The sequence below is a fragment of the Psittacula echo genome, assembly GCF_963264785.1.
Source record: "Psittacula echo genome assembly, chromosome: Z".
Classification (NCBI taxonomy): domain Eukaryota; kingdom Metazoa; phylum Chordata; class Aves; order Psittaciformes; family Psittacidae; genus Psittacula; species Psittacula echo.
Window position 1 is genome coordinate 39992689 of NC_137742.1, and position 24707 is coordinate 40017395.

At 37.9% G+C, this 24707-nt stretch overlaps 1 protein-coding gene across 1 annotated transcript; it reads right to left on the reverse strand.

The window, feature by feature from the left end:
- Window positions 1-1295: 1295 nt before the first annotated feature.
- On the reverse strand, window positions 1296-20028 carry GDA (guanine deaminase). The gene is made up of 12 exons (XM_080637977.1): window positions 19857-20028; window positions 17719-17806; window positions 15188-15293; window positions 12942-12969; window positions 11646-11753; window positions 10475-10582; window positions 8078-8175; window positions 7211-7278; window positions 6599-6745; window positions 4104-4222; window positions 2404-2431; window positions 1296-1379 (listed from the first exon to the last, which is right to left on the reverse strand). Exons 1-12 carry the CDS (start codon window positions 20016-20018, stop codon window positions 1309-1311), a joined length of 1131 nt encoding a protein of 376 aa, XP_080494103.1. The 5' UTR covers window positions 20019-20028; the 3' UTR covers window positions 1296-1308.
- Window positions 20029-24707: the final 4679 nt, after the last annotated feature.

A 24707-nucleotide genomic window follows, 5' to 3' on the forward strand; every position in this document is an offset into this window, starting at 1 on the left:
TTTTGTCTTGCAAAAACATAATAAACAAACAAGAAGCAATCCCCTCTCAAACTAATTTCAGGAAAAAAAAGAAAAGATGTCTCTGATAAAAAATAGTGAGATATGCTTTTTTAAACAAAAGGAAGTCACACAGATTCCCAATATAAAAAGGGCACATTTTTTACCTGGAACTGTTCAGGGCTGGAATTATGGCTGCTTGAAAGAAACCAAAGAGCACATTAAAGCTGAGCTATGTTGTCCAGTGACAATTTCCACCTCAAGTCAAAGATGGTAACGGCCAGAAATACCCTGTTTCTCTTGGGCTTTTTAAAAACTCACTCACTTCCTTTACAGAAAGAAGGGGCTCCTTCTGTCTGAACAGTCAGGAGCAAATGACCTTTAGAAGGTTCCGCAGGAAGCTGAATTAGATGAAGCACTATCTTTAGTCCAGAAAAACATCATAATTTGTTTGCCATTGAATAGCGGCTCAAGTATCTTAATGCCTGCTTCTAAATTAATACAGGTTTCATTCAGCTGTCACTCTGATGAAATGATTGCAACAGAGTAGGTGGAAGGTCTGGCTGACCAGTTCTAGACCTAGGAACAAATTCTGTGGAAATGCATTTTTCAGCTGATGGTATCACAGAACAATGCAGCCCTCCCATTCCCACAGGCCAAGTCTCTACAACTAATGCCCCATTTCTTCTGGTTCTTCCACTAATTCTCTTCTGTCTGACTAGAAATGACAAATTGGAGCTCTTTTAATAATAAGGACCCTTATTTTTTTATGAATACATACTTCTGATCTAATTTCCCTTAAAAAATAAGCTCCTAAAGAAAACTGAAAAATGTTCTAAATGCCCCCAAATGCCACTGGTTTTACCATATTTGGAAATAATATAATATTATAGAAATGGAATTCTTCCATTATATTCATTATCTGAAAAATCAATTTACTAGCACTGGCTTCTATTTTTTTAATTCAGATGCATTATAGACAATGATAGTCTCACTGCTCTTCATAATGCTTCCTACACTATTATAAAAAGGAATAGCAGGTGCCCTCTTTAATTAAGGTATTTACCAAATCCCTTATCTATGCACACATGCTATTTTACACAGAAATTTAAATATTCTTTTCCTCTAGAACTAAGACAATTTTGGTAAAGTAATTCTTGGAAGGTCTAACAAAATTTTAGTGTTTGCAAGTTTTAAAACATTAAACAAAAATGAGGTGTTGTTCCTGATGGTCAGGCACTGTGTTTAATCAGTCTATTCCAAATCAGATGCAGAGTGATCAGCAGAGAATTTTGGAAAAGGCAAATGGATTTATACTGAACTTGAAAAAGGAACCACTTGTCTTCCAGCCACATACACTTCAGAAATATTCCGATCGTCACCTGAAATAACATCGTCAAAACAGAGATTTGCACTTAAATCTATGCAATGATTTAATTAATGAAAATTATGCAATCCATAAATGAGTTTTGGAGTACATCATTTGCAGTGACTGTTTCCTAGGACTGTGAAAGTTTATTTGGAGAAAAATGGTCAGGGCTACCACAAAGATCAATGGATGTTTAAACTACCCGTGCTTTTTTTCAGAAATAAACACAGCATTCAGCTGCTACTGTGTGACATGGGCTTTCTATATATTTAATAGATTCAAACCCTGAAAACATTATTTATCTGTACAGAATTCATGTTGTTGCATCTGAACTAATTTAGGTACCAGGCAGCAGTAAAGCTGGATTGCCTCAGCCATTTTCTTGAAAAGGCAAAAGTTGAATTGAGAATGACGCAAACACGGCCAGAACTAACACCAGTTATCTCTTCATAACAACATAACAGGCAGTGTAGCTCTTGTTCCATACAATGCCGTATAAAGAGTATCTGTTCTCTTAGCAGGGTAGAACTGTTTGGGTTGGGTTTTCTGTGTTTTAAAGGCCATCTTTTTTTTGGGGGGGGAGTGAAAAAATCCACAATGGTAACTGGTCTGCAGAAGTCCTTCTGAGCTGAACTGGTTCTGAACTGGTGATTAGCATGTCAGTGTTATTTTATTGTGAAATACGATTTAGCTCATACTGTACATAAATATAGGTGCGGTAATAAATATTACAAAGTTCATCTGATCATGCTAAACCGACTATGTCCCAAAGAACAAAAGTTAAACCACTCAATTCTTACTCAGTATTTATAAACAAACATTAATAAAGAAAAGTAAATAAGTGTTTTATGCAAATAAATACCAATAGCGACATTAATGTTTATACACATTGTAAATAACTATATTTAATCACTGAAAACAAATGTATATTTAATGATATATAAATAAGTTCATTAATAACCTTAGCATTAATTTTGACAATTTTTTATATAGGAAACAAGAAGACAATTTTATGTGGGCAGAGATTCAGAACATACCTAGATACAGGAACTTCTGGAGAGTGTCCTAAAAAAAGTGTGAGAAAACCAAATTCAGAAAGCATATCTGCTATCCTATATCATAATTATTTGAAGGTTGAAAGAACTGATATAAATAGTTTCCCATAATATTTCTACTAGCAGTAAACCAAAACTTAACTTGCATGTTTCCTCATAAGCAACTTTCAGTAAAGAGGCTGCATGTCTTGGGAATGAAACACTGCACAAGTTTGACAGTATAAACAAATACATGCCTAAAACATGGTACCTCCCCTTCCTATTTCTTAAGAGTTCTCAAATTCATTTGCTTATTGAAAAATAAGAGAAAATCTTATGTATTCTTAAAGTCTCAAGAATTGTTATCTAAAACTGTTTAGACTTAAACTCGAAAATATTTTTTCCAGAATTATTTGAATTAGGAAGAAGGTTTAAAGAATTTAATTTAATCCAATCCATATTATTGTGGTTTAAACAGACTAAGGAACAGCCACCTTACCACTTATGCCCACATAGAATCATAGAATGATTTGGGTGGGAAAGGACCTTAAGATCATCTAGTTCCAACCCCCCCTGCCATGGGAAGGGACACTTCCCACTCAACCATGTCACCCAAGGCTCTGTCCAAACCGGCCTTCAACACTGCTAGGGATGGAGCATTCACAACTTCCTTGGGCAACCCATTCCAGTGCCTCACCACCCTCACAGTAAAGAACTTCCTCCTTATATTCAACCTAAACTTCCCCTGTTTAAATTCTAACTGCTACCCCTTGTCCTATCACTACAGTCGCTAATGAAGAGTCCCTCCCCAGTCCTCCTTCTAGGCCCCCTTCAGATACTGGAAGGCTGCTATGAGGTCTCCACGCAGCCTTCTCTTCTCCAGCCTGAACAACCCCAACTTTCTCAGCCTGTCTTCATACGGGAGGTGCTCCAGCCCCCTGATCATCCTCGTGGCCCTCCTCTGGACTTGTTCCAACAGTTCCATGTCCTTTTTATGTTGAGGACACCAGAACTGCACACAATACTCCAAGTGAAGTCTCACAAGAGCAGAGTAGAGGGGCAGGATCACTTCCTTCGACATATCTAAGTAAACAGTGACATTCAGAACAGAGACAGCAACTGGGAGTCTGGACGCATCACTAAATTCAAGTTGATAATTACCTTTTCGAATCATAAAGGATTTTGCATGAAATGTCCCTATTGCATAATGTCAATACTTCTTACATGTTTGCATAAAAACTGTGCTTTCAACTCAAATAAGCTGTCTCGAGTTCTTTCTTCAGTTTACAACAGCAGCGCAGTCAAGGTAACCTAGTCTTTATCTAGTAACAGGTGGCCATTTTTGATGAACTCGAAGCGTTAACTAAAACTAAATTGCTTTTTCTCGGCTGCCATCTGTCACTGCAAATAATCAGCTTGGGCTAAATAAGCCTGCGTTTTAAAATGTTACATGCATTTTTGCTCATGGGGATATGGGACAGTCACTGAGGACAGCAAGGTTGTAAAAAAACCCCAAGACCAAAAACCAAACACAAACAATGAAATAACCACCGCCCTTCTTTGCTGAATACAGACAGTAGTGGTATATTACACCTGATTCCTGTTATTTGAATAACTCCCAAGAGATTTATTCTGGCTGTACCACAGATCTTCCCCACATCCTTACTGGTAATTTTTGTGATCATTAATCCTGTTCCGATTACCTCAAAATTATCAGCAGAGAACAAGTCAAAAGGGCTGTCTGAAGCCTTCGTGTTGATTAGCAGTGCATCAAATTCTTTGCCAACCTCAAAGTTGCCAATCACGTCATCTAGTCCTAGAGCTGAGGATGAAAATAGAAGAGATCTTCAACACAAACCTCTTTCTACCATCTGGAAGCACCTGGAAATTTACTTGAGGTGTTCGTAAGAAAAATGACAAGAATTTAGATGAATACAATGAAAAACATGAAAGCAAATTCAACAGTAAGTACATTAGCATCTGAGTAACCTCTCAGTAAAAACAAAAAAGTGTATTTTGGTGAATTTCTGAAGGGCATATTTAAAGGGTAAAAGAAATCTGAAAAGCAGTTTGAAACCCTCTTTTGATTTTTGTTCTTTGAATGTACTCCATTGATTTTTGTGTCATTGCAGATGTTATGTATAGAACACTATCAGTTTAAAGGGTAACGATAATTGTTTACATTGCAAAAGCATTAAAGCTCCAACAGGGGTAATAAAATGAAGTCACAGAAAGATTAAAGTATATAATACTACTGACCTTGCTAAGACAGTATTAGATTTAATTGTTTAAACAGCTTAAGTAGCTTTGACAGTTTGTATATACCTATTATAATAGTTACGTATAACAAGATGATAATAACAGAGGTGTGCAGAGAGAACAACTTAAGGTAATTGCCAGGAATAAAGAACAATATGGTGTGGAAAAATAATCATAGCCAGATCCAAAGTCTCATACCCACCTGTAAGGCTTGTTATTTCAAAGCTTTATTACAACCTCTGGTTCTCAGGTCCATAAGCACTAAAAATCTAGTTTCATCTTCAGCAGCAAGTGCTTGAAATACCTAAAAAGATGCCTCTGTGTCTTCTTGGAAATTACTTAAGATAGTTATAAATTGGACAAAGTATATGTGTAACTCAACTTCTCCAATACTCCTGAGTTAAACTGAGATCAAAGGGGATAATATCTGCAAATAATTTGTTCATTTGTTTTCAGATTGCTCCTCTCCAACAAAAGGACTTCAGCCTCCAGTGAAGTTTGTGTGTGGCAGGAACTTCACAGTACTTTAAAAATGGTTAAACTCCTGCAAATGGTGAAATATTTTGACTACCTACCAGTTTCAACGAAAAATGATCTCATATATTACAAAAAGTAAGGCTTGCGAGCAGACTGCAATTTTTAAATTAAACACGAGGGGGTGATAAATGCTTAGGAGTCTCGGCAAAACAAAGACCCGCAACGCAAGTAACCGCTCATTTAAATCTCTGCTAACCATACCTGTCCAGGCTACTGGAAGGTTGTATGAATGGTTTTTATTCCGTCCTCGAAAGTGATTCAGTAAGTAAAAACCAGCTCAAAATCAGTATAAAAAATAATCAGACTACTAAGTAAACCTAGGAACCCAGATAAAACAAGAGCAAGAGTAGCTGGGAAGGGAAAGCATGTGCGAGCTTGGGATTTTAACAAATATTCCCTTCCATATCTCAGCTAATTTACTCCCATCTTTCATGAGAACAGTAGATACTGTGAAAAAAAAACCCAAACCCTCTCCTTTTTTGTCCCCTGCCTGTTTTCTGTCTTCTTTCTTTCCCCATTATACCCTCTAGAAATTCAAATGCAGTCCTGAGAAGACCTGTTTGATGATATTTTCATTATCTCTTTCAGACTTCCATTAATAGTTCATAACGGTGTTTTCCAACAACTACAGGAAGACTTAGAACCAGCTCTTTAGCAGTTAGCTCATTTTTGCTATCTGAAATGGTGTTAAATTTTTACTTATGTGTGGATTTGCTCTCTGGTAAATCATACAAGTTCTGCTAAAACTTTGCTAATTGTATAAACCAGTATCTGCATATGACCATGGCAAAATATGCCAGTGAACCAAAATAACTGATATACTATATGACATACACTATATGAGTATATTCTGCAGGTGTAGTTATACCTTAAAAAATATTTTTGCATATCCTGCTTAAACTTTGTGCTTTTCTCTGACTGAGGAGTGATTTGCACGATGTTTTGATTTGCTGGAAAGACAGTGATGAACTGCCTCACTGAGAGTTACAAAAACAGAAACAAAATTAGAAACCAATGACAAACAGGATTCATGATTGTACAGTAATTGCACATCTTCTCTCAGTGCTGGTTGCTGAGAAAACAAATTTCCAATTGTGTGTGTGATAAACGCACTAGCACTGATGATTAAGAAGTCTGAGGATCTCTGCAAAGAAAATGTACAGCCCATAAAAATCATTAAGATTCTATTGTTAAACTCTCAACATCAATATGAATACTCCTCTGCAATGAGCCTAGTAAGGGTATGAGAGACTGAAGGATCTCTCTCCCCAGATGCCATTTTAGATGCCATCACTCTGGCACCAGAAATTCTGTGAATTCAGCCACCTTTTAAAGAGAGGGAGACTTAACATCAAGAAGGGCTGTAGTTCTCTAAAAGAATCCTACAGAAATTTCTTCTTACCTTGGCTTCCTCCCAGAGTGGCTAGTTGAAAAGCTTCTTCAAGACTTAATCCCATTTCACTAACTTTATTGATCTGAAGGCTACTGGATGCCATCATTGTTTTTCTGATGGCATCAAGCATAGAAGACGAATATCCACCAGCAACATCTAGAAGAGAGCAGACTCTTAGAAAAAAGCTTTGGGAATAAGTCTCTGGGTTAAACTTCTATGATCTTTAATTAAATGTTATAAACAGATGTGTTAAACACAGAAAGTTTTACTGCAAAGCACTGTCTCTGAACGTGTAACTCCTAATAAATGTGCTCTCACAGATGTCAGGTAAATAGAACACAACACACAATATCAGAAACCTGAAAAGTTGTTGTTCAAGCCCTGTTTACTCTCACAACACAAAGAGAACTTTCCTCATTCATTTTTGGTTTTCTTTTTAAACACTTTTAGAACCAGCTCTAGATTTCAGTACTCTAGACTTCACTACTCTAGAAGCAGTGGAAAAACAAAAGCAGGTCCATAAGCTGGAGACATACTGTCTTTTAAATACAAACAAGTAGGCACATTTTTGCATCCCCCAGTGGTTTCCAAAAGGAACCATTTTTACAGTACACTACTAACCTGTGCCAAGGCCAAGTTTCACATTGTTTTTCAGGACCTTTTGCACATTTAAGACACCGCTGCGCAACCTGGATTGGAAGAAGAAATGTGTTCTGCATGAAACATGCAGAAATAGTTCAGGAAGAGTAGGGCTGCAGAGCTGTTCATGACACAGGATATCAGAATGTGTGCAATAGATTTGGTTTATTAAACTGGGCCAGAACATTTGCACTCATACACCTGAAAGATGGGGTTTAAACATTTAAAACAAAGGCAGTTTTTCTCAGTTAAAATCTCCCATAGTTCTATAGCTATCTGCTGAAAACAAACTTTCAGCATACCTGTGAAAAAGTCCAAATATGGTGTAAAATACATTCCAGGAGATGGGAAGTCATGTCATGAGCTTCAGTAAGTCAACACAAACAAGATATTGATTATGTTATAAGCAAAATTACTGTTAATACTTAGTACAGAATCCTGGCTGGGTACCACACAATATCTCATTTCTGCTTAATAGAAAAAAGACTATATAGCACATTCCCATTTCCTCAAAATATCTGCATATTTTGGAAGGCATATGGCCTGAATTTTCAATTGATACAACAGTCAGAAGAAATAAAGATTAAAGAAATAAATATTTATTTATATAGAGAGAGATAGATATTTATATGACTATGTTGAAAGATCGCAAGTCAGTCCAGGTCCATGCAGAAGTGGAGCACGAATGGTCATGCCCAATCCAATATGTCACTTCTGGTGGAACAGAATAGCATACACATATAGCATATATATATAAAATATATAGTAGCTGTGTAATAGCAGGCTGAACTCACGGTACTATGTGAACAACAGCTTGATTTAATTGTACAAGTCTCTTTCTTAACTTACGAAAAATTAGAATTGGGACAATGTGAAATTGCAGCTCCACGAAGACTAAAAAGTTTCAGCTCTTCTTCAGAAAGATAACAGGCATGAGCCATCACTGTCTAAAGAAAAACAGAATCACCAATTTACTCAATATTGAATTTATTTCAGAGCCTGTGATTTTTGCTGCATCGCCTTTAATAGCCAAAAGGACACTTGTTACCACCAAGGGAAATTAATGCACTGCTCAAATGAAGCTCTTGTAAGGGGAGAAGCTCTCATTAACTTCAGTATGCCTGACATATTCAGTCTCTCAGCTTTTTTTTTTCTCATTTATTAACCTAAGAAGATAGGGTGCTGACTCTTGCAGTGACTGCTGTGACCTAAAAGCTTCCAGGAACAAAAGCAAGAATTTCCCAGTTGCCCTAATGCTGCAGTAATCTAACAATTTATATTTTGCAGCTAACACAGATTTTAAGTACTGGGGCTAGGAACACATCAGACAGAACAGAAGATGTATGTACTCTTGCATGTTTCCCAGTGTCTCTCTAAAGGTTTGCACCAGGCATACATATACATGGAATATTAATGGAATATATATACACACACACACATATATATACACATATATATATATATATATATATGGAATATTCTTTAATTAAAAGAATCTAACTTTTTATGTAACTGATTAATGGCTTTTCTTTCTTGGCCTGCATAACTGACTTTAAAAATAAGATCACAAGCAGTATACACAAAAGACGGAAGTATAGGATAGTATCGTTTAATAGGACATAAACCAATTATTTCTAGACAAATCTAATTGGAATTACCTCATATGCCAAATGCCTACTCAAAAAGAAAAGCAAGAGCTCTGTTAGGCCTTGCAATCTGCCAATAACAATGAAAACAGCACAGGGCCTGTTTCCACTGAGCATCTCCTGATAGCACTCTAGCTATCTCCCTACTTATCTAACTCCCTACTTATCTATCTCCCTACTTATCAAGCTCAAATGTAACTGAAAATGAGATCAGAATAGCCGCATCTTAAGGATGTACATATTAGCTGCTGACCTGTATCTGCTGATCTGTACTTTTTTTCAAAAAGAAGGAAATATTTCACCACAGCTCTGAAAAACATACTTTCAAAACAGCAACAACAAAAAAATATTGTTGCCTTAGTTTTGGTGGTTGGGGAGGGGGAAATGTCTGCAGTTTTGTTATTATGCTTGTGTTAATCGAATGCCTGAAAGCACTGGCAACCCTGATTTTCAGTGACATTTCAGTGTTACGCATATAAAAGTCTGACAGAATTAAGGCCTTGTTTTGCAGAGCTAATATTCTCTTTAGGATACCAACGCAACAAATCAGCAAGCACAGGACTGCATGAGAGATCAAAAGTTAATGCTGTATACATATTAAAGTAGTCCATACTGAATTCTCAGATGAAATGGACTGTAAATAAGTAACTTACTGGGGTACAATTTCAAAGAAAGAAATGAGAGTTCAATAGCTAACTGTCAAGGAGTTCCGAGCTGCCCTTTGTGCCTCTGAAAATTCTTTCCTAAAATTTTAAATCAATTTGACTGATGTTTCGGTACTCTGACTGTAGTTAAGCTGTTCATACTCACTCTTGCATGGGCTCTCCACTGTCTAATAAGCACTAATAAGTTCCTGGCACTCCAACCTGTACTTAAATGGGGGCTGGTATCAAATCTGTTTTCATTTATCTCATCAACATAAAGACTTAATGAATTTCAACTCTTCAGGGCACTGTGCCTCTCAGCACTTGGTAAAATCAGCCAGTAAGAGCACTTCTGAAGTCAGAACAGTAAAGTGTACCTGTCTGTGTGTGAGGTTCACACACAGAACACAAAGAGCTGCTTTTCTGTAGGAAACTGACAAAAAATTAAGCTGGCCCTACATTACACCATAGAACAAATCTTCCAGCGTGCAAGAATATTGTAATATAAGAACAACTGGGTACTGCCCAAGAATTGCCAGCTCCTACAATACCAACTTCACCTAGTTTTCTTCTAACCCCACTGTCCCAATTCTTTTTGGAGTCCTTGGAAAATGGATCAGGAAGCATAAAATACCTTTATTGTTCATCTACCCTAAAATGATTAGGAAAAGTGTGAGCTTGTCTAAAGTTCCAATAACTTGACCACCATCTGTGCAACAAAGAACATAAAATTAATTTACTTTAACCTAGACAATAGAATCACAGAATAGTTTGGGTTGGAATGGACCTTGAAGCTCATTTAGTTTCAATCCCATATGCCATGTCAGGGACACCTTCTATTTGACCAGATGCCACTGACCTTGAAAAAACAATAGAAACTTTTCAGGTACCTACAGTTAACCATCATATTGTCTACATAAATCTAAGCTATGCTGTGGAAGTTTTTATGCAGCTACCTTGCTGGTAAGCAGCTTGTTTTTATCATATAATTCAGTGTAATTCTGGTAGTCAGGAAACATGTTCTCCACAAGTTTGAGTTCTTCTTCATTTTCACTTATGTGACTCTGCAATAAGAAAATATATAGGAATGAGTGCTTCAAATAGCATTAAACCTGGCATTACAACCTTCTGAGCAACCTACTGTGCTAAACATATAGTAACAGAAAGTAGTATTTGTAAAGCCTACAGTTAGATCTAGTCCTTGGTTTTCCTTTTTTTTTTTTATTGGAGAGGTCCTTGGGACCCAGGGGAGAACCTCCATTTGTTTCTTTAAAAGTGAAATGAGATGGTATGTCTTGATTGTCCGTCACAGCAGTTTGGTGACAAGATAGCCCACTTGTATTTGGCAAATTTCAACATAATAAATAAAATAATACAGATAACTATGAGGTAAAAGAGAAAACCAGCCTATCACACGGTGCACCCTTGGATCAAGGCAACATACAGGTAGCTGCTCCATGTATCTTCAGATGGCTAATTAATTCCTGGTCTGATGAAATAAAAATCTGATCCTCCTGTACTCCCACTGGAGCATATATTTTCAAAATTCCCACTTTGTAATGACAAAAAATCCTAATGTAGGATAGCTTTAAAACAGCATACGCTTAGAAATGTGTAATCAAAAAAGAAACATCTCAAAGTTTCAACAGACCTGAACACTTTTGGATTTGTCTTTATTAGACAGAGGAACTTCATCATACAGAAAATCCTACAGCAATGCTAACAATGTTAAATAAGATATAAAGATGAGTAATTCTTTTATCTACTGAAATGTGGTCTGCACAGAAGCAGCAGAAGGCAGACACAGATGTGGCAACCTTGGACTAGGGGAGAGCAACGTTTAGCAACCCATGGGTTGTTCTAACCTGCAGTACCAGATGCTGGTCTTCTAGTGACCATGTGCCAGGGCTTGGTGAATTGTGCATCCTCCCACCTATGAGCTTTCTCATTTCCTGTGCAGGTCACAGCGTCCTTGTGGAGTACCATTAATAAACTCAGAGGAATGTAAAAGACAGACCCCAAGGTAAGAATGTGATTTAAGTATCTTCCTGGCATTATGAAAACTCTCTGATCCGTATGCTATCTATCCAAACTATTTAAATTGTATACAGAGCTCTTGCAGGTTACCTGCACATGGAGGTCACGAGCCTGTGCTAAATCGCCAAGCGCACGAAGCAAATCCTCTGTGCAGGACGGGCCAAAGCGGGGAGTTATTACAGGCTGTACCCTTGGATACTGAAAATATTAAAAAGACATATTAGTGATTCTACCTCTACATATCAGTATACAAGCATTTACACAACAATTATATTTTGCTCCATCGCTTATTGCTTACTGCATCCTTGCCAACTCACACTGTAAAGTCATTTACTTATTTTTATTAGAAATTCCACCATTGAAATAGAGAATCAAAGCAATGAATGATCACATGTTTTTCTGAGTCCTACTTCTGTGAGTATCAAAGATTCAATGATTCAAAACTGAAGAGTTCTTGCTAGATCTTCTCCAATCATTATAGCAACAAACTGTCCCTACACTTCTAGACAGGAAGATTAGTGTTGGCAACAGATATGTTGTGCAGTAGAGAAGAAGACACCAAGACTAAAGCTACAGATGTTTACCTTACACCTTGCATTTACAGATTAAAATTTTCATAAAAAAACAGACAACAGCGTTACAAGTCTGCCTTCAGTCACAGGAAATAGTTGTGCATGTGGCAGCATTAAAAGACAGTATATGATAACTTGGTTTGCAGTTTCTTATACCATCTTCCTGATACAAGGAGATCACGACTTCCCTAGATTAGCCAATTTAGTAATACATATGATTTAGACATGAAAGTCTATGTTCTTGAATATTTTGAGACACGAAAAATCAACAAATTAAGCCATTGAAAAAAGAAAGGCTAATACAAAAGGTATCCCTGACTGTAATATGAATGTAGTGTAAATTCTGTATTTACATCCCAGGAGTGTAAACCTGAATTTCTTTAGAAACACATTGGAAGACGTGCTGACCCAAGATACTGATTTGGTAATGGGTTAGCAACTGTAGTGTAAGCACACTGATTTCTGCTGGTGAGAACTTCTTTTCACCAGTCTATTTATACACCACAGAGTGAGAGACTCTGGCTTTCACCAGAAAATTTTCCTTTCTAGTAAGCTGAATATATTTTAAAGTCGAAGCACAGAACATTACTCTGCTGTGCTCTCACCACTGAATTTACACTGCTACAAATCCATTTCTCAACAACATGGCTAGCAGAACATTTTTCAGACTGATGAGATCTCACTACTACACAAAAAGGTGTATATTTATTGACTTGTCACTAAGTCAGCAGTGTTTGTCAAAGGGATTAACTATTTCATATATTTACATGGAATTTCCTGAATACAGAAGTGAATAAAGAAGAACTCTACTTACTTTCCTTTCCAGTAGTTCTTTAACAAACCTGGAAAAAGGCAGAAAAAAATCTGTTAGAAACCTATTACCTGTGCTATAAATTATGACAATATCTACTTAAACACCCTGTTAAGTATTTCAGACATCTTTTACAGAAAGTTGAGCCAGATTCTCAGATTAAATAAAAAGAAGCAAATACAGTGAGGTCAGGATAGTTACACCAAATTATGCTAGTTGTGAATTTGACCCTAAATATTCAGAATCTTTTTCATTTGCAGTAATTAGCATTAGACATGTGGTAATTGCTCTGAGTTGTCACTGAAAACCAAATACGTTACGTTAAACTCATTGAAAACATAATTATATGCTACAGCTGCAACATTAGAGAAAAAAATTGTCCATGAACCTAAATCACAGCATTAAGCATAATCTATTATTTAAAATCCTGTTTTTAAAAGATGCTGCAATATTTTGTGCTCCCTTACAGCAGTTGCATATGTCCTCATTCACTTACAGGACCCTTGCTTTTCTGGAAATGCTTATAATAATGTTAGCATATATATATCTACCTTATAGAAAATACAGTATAGATTTACTTACTTTGTTAAATAAAAGAAGCTTCCCCAGAGACCTCTAAGTAAAAACCCCAAGCAGTCAATACAGATAAAGCAGATGAGCAAATAAAACTTCCTCTGACTTTGCAGGGAAGAAATTCTTTGAAAATCCATATGCACAGTGTATGCAGATAATTTCCAGAAGCCTGTTTGAGATAGTTTGTGGAGAGGATCTCTGTGAATTTTTATGCCATAGTTATATTTAGAAAAACCTGTAATTTTTTTCACAATAAATACTGAATCAAATTTGTCAAATATCTTCTGATGAAAAAGAAAATAATGCTGGAGGTTAGATTCACAACACTGAAGGTGGTGCTAGATCAGCAGCTACAAGTGAGAAACCTAAGCTCAACCTCCACAATGACTGAAAAAGCTTGAGCCCACCATCTGACTGTCAGAGCCAAAATGTAATGTGAATTAAATATCATCTGTCTGTCTCTCCTCCCATTGATTCACCTGATACAATAATAAAAGATTGACTGGAGCAGAAACTGTAACACGAAGCACAACTTTCAGATGATAATGCAAAATCTCCTGAAACAGATGGCTGTTTTCATTCTTCTTTACATTCTCTGAACAGTGTCAACATTGTTTCAAAACTGAAATACCTTTCTTAAAATACCCTATGCTTTTTTGGCTTATGTACTTCATTCTCAGGAAAGAAGCTTGGATTCAAACCACTGTCTTCTGTAAGAGTAGAACAGATTTGAACATGGGTCATCTTCTTTCCAGATGACTACAACTATTACCAGCATATAATGCATATAGTAAAATGCAAATTATTAATAGTACATGTTTTAAAATGTCTTTAAACATAAACACTGCTAGAAATCCATGACCATTTCTAACTTTTACTTGCATTCTTCTAGCATGATTTGTAAAAATCAGGTAGCAACTTCACACAAGTGTAGCAAGACCATTATATTACTGTTATTACTGTTTCAAATATCATTCTCTCTCAGCATGATACTTGAAACATTTATACAAGTTAATAAATAGTCCTATGAGAAATGCTGTATGCCTTCTTAAGCATTTTCTGAGCATGGATGTGAAACATAAGGGTAACCTAAGATAGCAGGCTGCCATTCTCCAGTCTTGGATCCCCTCTGCTATGTACACTGCATTCATTTCATTATCTTTCATTCTGTCAGCTGCAAGTTAGAGTAATTTCACTGATGCTATGCTGTAGAAGATAAGAACCACAGCATGTTTGAAATGGGGTACATGAAAGCTGGCTCCTACAATCTGAATAAAGCTTATCCTAAATGGGGGAAGGAAGTAGATCAGAAGTTAAGGGGAGTGAAGGAACTGATTGCCACCCCACCGTCGCATATCAGGTCACATCACCTCCACACACAGAGCTGTGAAGGGAAAAAAGAAAGCAGAAAACAGACAACCACCTACACATATTCTTTGCAAACCCCAGAGCTGCAGCTTTTCCCTTTCTTCGGAAGAGCTACAGAGAAACTGCTTGGGCTGTGTGGCAACCACAGAAATTGCCAGAACTGTAGGAAGCAATGCCATCAGAAGGAAAAAAACCTGTTCCTAATAAATTCACACCTGTAAGTTCTTCAGTCAGATTCACATTCACTTTTCAGATGGATAAGAAAAGTCTTATTTCTAAAGGTTACGCCATCAATTTAATCACCTCACCTTTCTGTCTCTTGGACAGAGTCTTCAGTAGTCTCTTTGTATTGTGGCACACTGTCATTCATATCCATGCAGACTTTTCCAACAAATGCTCGTTGACCAAATTTATCTGGTGAGATCCATAAAAGAATAAAAACTCAGATTCATTTGTTCTCAAAAACTGCTATCAAAGCCTGTACTGAAATCAAAATAGCAACTGCCACCCCAGCAAGTTTCATTTTAGATGAACAGAATTTATCTTTTCCTTTCTTTAAGTTGAGACCATCCCTGTGACTCTTAAGGCTAAAAAAGGAAAGAGAGGGGAAAAAAAAATAATTATTCTTCCACACTAGTACTCAAATTTTTAAATGTTCTAATTGAGGATGAGATTACTGTAGTTTAACCACAACCAGAATTCATAATGGTTGTTCATGAAGATGACTGCTCTGAAGTACAGGATGAGAAACACAAACACCGAAGTACAGTAGCTGTAGTAGATTACCCCGAGCTGAGAAAAGGCACAAAGACCTCAGCAAACCATTTCTTCTCAAGAGAAAGGAATGAAGTTCCCCACATGCCTCCTACATGCAGTTGGATGGAGAGAATTACCACCACTACTTCTAGCATCCTTTCTTAAGATTTATCCATACTAAGACTAGGAACTCATGCATAAGACTTAAAAGGAATGCATATAATGTTCAAATCTAAGCTTTTAAATGTACTTGTAAACTAGATCTCTTTTGCCCACTTTTACTTTCTGAGCTGTTGAATACAACAGCTTTAAAGTTTCAGGGTTTCATACAAAATCAGAAAGGGAATTTTTGATGGACACTGAAATATTCATTAAATTGCTCTGCTATGGGAGCTGGCTGAGCCTTGAGAAATCCTGCAAGAATCACAACACTTTCAAACAAGATATTTGCGCTGGTGAACAAGAAGGGAGGGATAAGATCCTGATGCAACTCCCATTGTTATGGTTTCTGAGAGTGGAGACTTTCCATGTTGATTCTCAACTGAAACTTCAGAGTATCAGGAAATAAACGCACTGACTGCACCTTTTGTCATTCAGCCCTTTAATCCTCAAATAGCAAAAGGCTAAAAAAGCAGAAAACTGCAGCTGAAGAGCAACTCCAGCAAATTTAAGCTCTGCCAGCAGCTGATTTGGAAGTGAAGAGACTAGCAGAAACAACAGTAGGTTAGGAGCAGTTAAGTGAATAACATAGCTTCACTAAGGGGAAATCCTGCCTGACCAATTTGGTGGCCTTTTATAATACAGCTATAGAACTGATGGGGCAAAGCAGTTGATGTCATCTTCCTGGAATCGTGCAAAGCATTCCACACTGTCCCACACGACACCCTTGTCTCTAAACTGAGAGGCATAAATTCAATGGATGGACCACCCATTGGATAAAGAACTGGCTGGATGGCTGCACGCAAAGAGTTGTGGTCAATGGCTCGACGTCCAACTGGAGACCAGTTGGAGCAGTGGTGTCCCTCAGGGGTCGGTGTTGGAACTGATTTTGTTACATCATCTTTGTCAGTGACATGGACAGTGGGATTGAGTGCTCCCTCAGCAAGTTTGCTGATGACACCAAGCTGTGTGGTTCAGTTGATACGCTGGAGGGAAGGGATGCCATCCAGAGGGACCTCGACACGCTTGAGAGGTGGCCTGATGCCAACCTTATGAAGGTCAGCCAAGCCAAGTGCAAGGTCCTACACCTGGTTTGGGGCAATCCCAGGCACAGCTACAGGTTGGGCAGAGAAGAGATTCAGAGCAGCCCTGCGGAGAAGGACTTGGGGGTGTTCGTTGATGAGAAACTGAACATGAGCCAGCTTCAGTGTGTGCTCGCAGCCCAGAAAGCCAACCGTATCCTGGGCTGCATCAAAAGGAGCGTGACCAGCAGGTCGAAGGAGGTGATCCTGCCCCTCTACTCTGCTCTCGTGAGACCTCACTTGGAGTATTGTGTGCAGTTCTGGTGTCCTCAACATAAAAAGGACATGGAACTGTTGGAACAAGTCCAGAGGAGGGCCACGAGGATGATCAGGGGACTGGAGCATATCCTGTATGAAGACAGGCTGAGAAAGTTGGGTCTGTTCAGCCTGGAGAAGAGAAGGCTGCGTGGAGACCTCATAGCAGCCTTCCAGTATCTGAAGGGGGCCTATAAGGATGCTGGAGAGGGGCTTTTAATCAGGTTAGATATAAGGAAGAAATTCTTTACTGTCAGGGTGGTGATGCACTGCAACAGGTTACCCAGAGTGGTGAATGCTCCACCCCTGGCGGTATTCAAGGCCAGGCTGAACAGAGCCTTGGGTGACATCATTTAGTGTGTGCTGTCCCTGCCCACGGGTTGCAGGTTGGAACTAGATGATCTTAAGGTCCTTTCTAATCCTAACTGTTCGATGAGTCTATGATTCTATGACAGATAAAATAAGCAAAAGAAAAAAAAATTCATTAGTAGAAAGAGAGATTGCTAGCAAGTCTAAAACTCCTAAGCTCTGTTTCTTCAACTAATACAGTCTGCACAATACCCTTCAAAACTCACTGTTAGCCTTACCGATAATTTCAGCAAGAAGAAGAGAAGTATCTGTATAAATTGTTGCAAAGTAGCAAGCTGTAGTCGTGCCATTCTTTAGAGTTCGTCTCTATAAAAAGAAATCAACTGTTTTAACTGTCTGGAAAAAAGATAGTCAAGCTGCCAAAATGCAGAACAGGCAGTCTGATTACAAACTGCAAGGATATTAAGTTATTTTGAAATTGTGCAGTGAACTGAGAAAGTAAAATATAGATTTTTAATTTCATAATAGCTTTTTTTAAGTCTGAGCGTTCATAAATACAAAAAACTCCACTTCCAAATTTATACAGGACTTCCACAATTGCTAAACCCATAAAAACCATTCTATATTTCCTTCAGTCAAACTGGAAATAAATTCTGACTTATATTTAGAAATACAACCAGTCTTTTATGTTTTTTCATGGTTTTGAAAGGCTCTCCAATTTTCACAGTGAAGCACTGTTTACCTAATGCTAGCAAAGCAAGGCTTCTGGGGAAAAAGAAGTGGTTTTTGTTTGGTCACCTGATGTGGCTGGTAAAAATATCCATACTTTCATGTATAACACCCCTTTGTTATGCCTGAATACAAAGGAATAAACTTCAAGGTAAAAGTAAACTGAGAACAACTGCTCAGAGTGTAATTCAATTATCAAATTATATCATTTGAAAGGAGAGGCTGGTTGATACCTGCTCATATTACCTTGGGAGCACATAAACAGTAAATGAAGAGCCATGTAATGGTACATTAAGTCATGATGAAATTTATAGCTTCACTTGACTAGACTTGAGACTTATTGACTACCCATCCGTCATATGGGTTTAAATACATTTTCAGATTCTGGCTACAATGTAATTTGAGAAATCTTTTAAATATTTTTAAATGAGATAGAAGGCGGGACATTCAACACAACTTTTGAGAATGGTTAGAGCTAATTTTTTTACAAACATGAAGGCAAGCTCTCTTTTCTTTACAATATTCAAATTAAAGCAAATAGTTAAAAATATGTTTTTAAGGGTTTCTAAAATGAGTCTCAAAAATAACAATGTCATTAATGAGGCAAACTACTTTTGTCTTTCTTAGCTTTTAAACCCCAAGATTCTCTACTTCTGGATTCCTAACATCATTGTTAAGTTAAACCTAAAAACATTCTGTTTCCAAATCATCAGCTTGAAGAATTTCCTTACCTAAAAGTGGACCACAGGAGGTTCCAGGTAAAATATGGTAAATGTCACCTACTTTGTTTCTTTGACAAAGTGTAGAAAATCTTTATTGGAAACAGAATTTTGATTTGAAAAATTCACTAGTTTTTCATTACAATTCCAAAAGTACAAAGATACATACGAAACAATATCTGCTCCTTGCAGGTTTAGTCCTATTTCTAACAGTTTTAGACAAATGCAAGCGAAATTATGCTGGCCAGAACATTTAATCTGTTGAAGATATTTCAGTCCGCATATTAAAGGATACATTTCCTTTAAGCACAGAATCAGTATGCTGCAGAATCAGTATACCTGCTTATTGCTCATCAAATGGAATTTGACCTTAAAGCCTTTATATTGCTCAAAACCAGCCTAGCTCAAACACAATCTCTCTCTTTGTGCCACAATACCATTGACAGACTTCATCTAAAGTCTCTGCAGTGACAATCCTGCTACAAAGGCCTCACATGTAGAAACACCTTCTTTAATTACTTCAAAGCACCCCATATTTGTTGTCTGCGAGAAGCATCTTCTCTTTCATGTGGCCTTTGCAGAAGACAACTGTGTAGAAAAGGAAATATCCTCCAATTTTTAATTCAGGGGATTTTTTAATATGCTTTGTTATTTCTACACCTGCTGGCTATACTCATAGAGTATTCTTAAATATGGATCATTGCACTCAGATATCAGAAAAGATGATAAATAAATTTGTTGTTAACCATGGGATTAAATGAACTGTTTTACCAGCAACAACAGAACAAGACTGGCACTAGTAGGGGACAATCTTGGCTGGCATTAGAACAGTGGCTTTACTGTTGGTTTTATCTAGTTTTCATGACATTAAAACATGCTCCATTATTTCTAGTGACCTTCTGAAAACTTACATGTATTTCACAAATATGAATGTCATCAAGTCAGTAAATTGTATTTGCAGTACTTACAACAACTCTGGTGTATACTTCTTCTGCAAAGTCACTATCTTTGTATTTGGCTTCTATTGGGAATGTGTAGGTAGTCAACCACTGCAGAAGAGGTAGATCTACTCTTGTACCAGCAAATGAATACTGGGGAGCATGAATGTGTGTATCAACCATTCCTGGCATGAAGAATTCACTAGGGAAAGAAAACAAAACAGTAGTAGTCAAAAATGTTAATAAATTTTCCACAGAAAGTAGTTTTGCTTCAAACAGTGTTTGAGGGAAATCCACCAGAGTAAATGACAAGTACAGGTCAGCCTTTCACTTTCAGCATCAGCCTATCAATCACTACTGCACCTCTATCCATACTCCTTTTACAGTATACAGCAGTTGAATAATAATTTTTATACAGACCTATATATAGCTAACAGGGAAAACAATGTAAGACCATGATGAATCCAATTATCTTTAAAAACACTAAATATCAACAAGCAAAACTAAACTGACTTCATAATAACTAAAATGATTGAAGCTTAGAACCCACCTGATAAAGATAGTATTTGGGCACAGTCTTGCTTCCTAGTATGGCTATATTTGGAATACCTTTAGCTGCAAGAACATTATATTTACAAAATGGTAACTTCCTCTATCTCAGTTTTCCTCTAAATATGTCTCTCTCTGTATATTCAATCTAAGAATTTCAAGGTTTAATGGAAGAACAGCCACCATGTCTACAAATAAAGACACAGACAGCCATGAAAAAGATCTCTACTGAATACCTGGACAGGAAAGGCATCTTTACAATGGAACTGTAATATTGTTTGCTGTCATGTAGTGTTCAGGCAACAACAGGGATGAATAGATCAACATTTTGATGGAACTTCATACAGTATAAAATTTTTCACATTCTTGTGACCTTCTCCCTGGCTACTGAATGAACAGTGATTTAGTCTCTTTGTACTTTCCCTTCTTCCTGTTTTCCCGCATGCTAGAAATGCTGAAAGATGTTTCACAACCTGATCCGTATTCCCAGCACCATCCATTTTCCTCAGGCTATTTCAAGTGAAGAAAAGAAATCCGATGACTCACATATACTGTATGATTTTCCTTCCAACAAAGCATACAGGATTTTTAACAACTGAATACTTAAACAGTGCTGCAGCTCTAAATTCTAAGCCACAAGTGGTTTACACTTGTATAGTTTACAGCTGCTACATGCAAAGCATTGCAGGCGCAATTCAAAACTATTTCACTTCACCAGAAAGGTGGGGGAGTACACTGGCTGAGGAAAAAAGAAACACTGAAGCTGCAATACAGTTAGAAATCCAAGTCTCTGTGTTCAGAAAGTTTAAATATTCTAATTCTATTAGAATTGATAAGGGACTGTGCCAAAGCCCAAGCAAATGCCTTATATCTGTAGTGTTAGTGGCACCTGTCTTTGCTAAGTCTAGAGTTTTGAGCTAGTTAGGCACAGCCCATTGCTAACAAAATGGATATAAAATGTAATTTCAAGAAAGAACATCATTTACTTGTGTAAGTACAGAAGAGGTCATGTATGACAGCTACATGTGGCATTCTGTCCCACGCAGTTTAAATCAGCCAGTACAATTCAGCCATGGCTGCAGTCACAAATGAAGGAACATGAACAACCCCACAGGTCCACCCTCCAAGTACCATCCAGGACGGAGGCAGCTCTTGGGTTAAGAGTTCTCACAGAGCTGAAAGGGAGTTTTGCCCATGAGATTGGACATAATGTACTCCCTGCCAAAATGTATTCACAGAGACTTGCATTACTTCACTCAGAATAAACTGCATTAGCTGAAATTAATCTAAACAAAACACATACTGGTTACTTAGTTCTCTTATGTCAGACGTTTTGAACCCCCACTTCCTAGCCAGTTGCTCTTGCTGATCAGTTTGCTCCAAAAACACAATCTAGAAGAAAGAAAACATAGTTAGATACTTTAAACCTGTATCCCTCATCAGCTTTACACACGAAGGCAAAATGAATCACATCTTAAAACAGATTTTGCACACTCACTACAAATGTTATAGTTTTGCACTGAAATACTTGTTCTGCCTAACTATCAAGTATGATTTTGAAATGCCTACTCACAATATAGTGAATAACTGCACCCACTTTGTAACTTGTAAGGAAACAATTAATGCATTTGCAAGTGGTGAGACTCAAGCAATAATTTCCAACTAAGGACCTCAGTGTCCACTGGTGTTCCTGTAACACAGCACTATGCTAGCAGTGTGGTTGTACATTGCGGAGGTGTGTGGCAGCCTTACCGGAATGCAATTACAGCATTCAGCACCAGAAGGGTCAAATTAATTGTTTTGCCTAGGACCGACTAGCACTGAGCTAAGTATTTTCTCATTTTCTGCTCACGTCATTAATGTTGGGGTTTTGTTTGCTTGGGTTTGCTTTTTGGTTTTGTTTTTTAATTTTATTTCTGAAGCGCCTGGAAAGACAAAAGTGAGGTGGAAAAAGTGAGTCAGTTCATTTTCCAGAACAGATTTCAAGCATGCCTGAGATCTTTGTTTATTTCAAAAAAACTACAATCTGGAGCCTAACTCAGCCCCATTTGACTCTTGGAGGACACTGACGCTACTGCTGCTGAGTTTCTGTTGCCAAGTCAAGATTTTAGCACACTTTATTTTTAAATTGCATGGTATTTTAATATGCAACATGATGCTTGGCAGCTGAATCCCCAACTGTTTAATTCTCTGGTCTGGCAATAACAGGTACAACTCTCCACGAAAGAGTGGGGAGTCTAGGAACTGCAATGCCCACCACAGGCTCCAGGTGGGATCTAGGCTCCCACAACACTTCACTGAGCAGATAGAGGACCCTGCCGCCTATCCCTGCGAAAGACTGTCTATCCTGGGCTTTCAGGAATTCTTGCCTAACCACAGTTTCTGCCAGAAAACAACTCATGGACTTCTAACTCCCTTGGTGTAAAAGCTCGTTCCTCTAAGTTCAAGGGAGTACTCTTGCTGCTACAGGTATCTTTCTGCTCCTGTGAAGATTTCCACCCTGAGGGCCTGTATCACCCTCCTGACAGCAGTTATATTATGAGGCAGCAATTAAAAAATCATGTAAAGGCAAGATCAAATAGTTGTAAAAAGGCAGTAGGAAGGAACTTAGGACGAAGGTCAAGAGGACCACAAGAGCACTGTTTATCAGTTACTTGCATGCCCTTTTATATGTGTATGACATAACCTTTTGCATTTTCTACCTTTTTTTATAGAGAAAAATAAGCAAAAGCAGCTAAGCTGTATACAAGAAGGTTTTGGCTGCTAGTCTTGTAAATGCACACATGGTTTATATGATTTATATTGTCTAAAGAGTAGATGTTTAAAACTTTTAGTCACCAAAAAAAATTAAAATTATGCCTTATAAATAAATACCACACTAGCAAAAATTGCAAGAATACTGTAGTCCATTAATACTTCTCATGAAGCAGCATCTCTCCTTCTAAAGAGGAACGTATTCAGATTAATTAGCTATATATATGAAAACGGCTTAGACTACAGACCTACAGAAATTTCTGATGAGCAATAAAGAAAATGTCACTCTGACACTGAAATCAAAATGGATGCAGAATGGTATCGTTAGAGCTGCAGGGAAAAAAAAAAAAAAGTGGGGAAAAAAAAAGGAGAGAGAGACAGAAACATGAAACACCAGATGGCAAATTCTGGAAACAAGTGTTGCCATGGAAAAGAAGTTGCTATTATATGCTTTTACGGTGCAGATAAATAAAACACTGAAATCATGGAAGTATGAAGAAAATATGTTTCAAGGGAGATGAACACAGGGAACCAACCTTAAACTTGACACCTGGTCCATTACTGTCAAATGCAGCAATGGATAAATCAGCAAGACATCTATATTCATTGCAAACAAACTTCCCAACAGTACTCCTTGGTTACCTAAGAGATGCTCCCCATTGCTTTAGCATATTCTTGTTATGGCCACCTTTCCAGCACTGAATGCTTTAAGGTCTTTAAGGCTGGACATGTGTTCGAGTACTTGCCTGCACGTTCAAGGTAACCAGTGTGGTACACTGGTCCTTTAAACTAGTTCTGGGCCTTAACACTGTTAAAGCAAGAAAAAAACTCTACGGCAGAGTCACTAGAGTCACAAGAAGTGCACAGCCAAGACTTCAGCTTGTAAAGAAGGAAATGAAGGAGAACAACTGGCGCTTTGGCAAAGTTGTGTCACATAGGCAGGATCAATGACTGCTAATACTAGCACACAAATACCTTATTCAGATCTGATGTGTTACCTGTGTGATGGTGCTAAAGGATCCAAAGATAAGGAGCTGAGACCTCTCTATCCTGGTGCCTAGTTCAGGCCTCTTTTATTCCCAGACACAGAATCACAGAATCAACTAGGCTGGAAAAGACCTTTGAGATCAAGACCAATGGTTACCCCAGGACTGCCAAGTTCACCACTAAACGGTGTCACTAAGGGCCTCATCTATACGGTATCTGAACGCTTCCAGGGACAGTGATTCCACAAGCTGGCTCATGCTCAGCCATTCACCAGCATCCCCAGGTCCTTTTTGTTTGAGCAGCTTTACAGCCACTCTTCCCCAGGCCTGTAGTGTTGCATGGGGTTGTTGTGACCCATGTGCAGTACCCAGCACTTCGCCTTGTTGAATCTCATACAGCCTCAGCCCATCAATCCAGCCTGTCCAGATCCCTCTGCAGAACCTTCCTATCCTCCAGCAGATCAACACGCCTGCCCCACTTGATGTCATCTCCAAATTTACCACCCAAAGCTCCTCCATCAACGCATGGTTGGTCCACTAAAGTATACATCAGCCCTGATGCAATAAAGTCTGAATGCCTCCAAGCACCACA

Coding starts and splice junctions, on each gene's coding strand:
- GDA (XM_080637977.1), bottom strand. CDS start 20,018: ATGCCAGGAATGGTTGATACACACATTCATGCTCCCCAGTATTCATTT. Junction 7,279..8,077: donor TGTCCCAATTCTAATTTTTC/GTAAGTTAAGAA, acceptor CTTCCAATCCAG/GTTGCGCAGCGGTGTCTTAA. Junction 2,432..4,103: donor TCTCTGCTGATAATTTTGAG/GTAATCGGAACA, acceptor CACTTTTTTTAG/GACACTCTCCAGAAGTTCCT.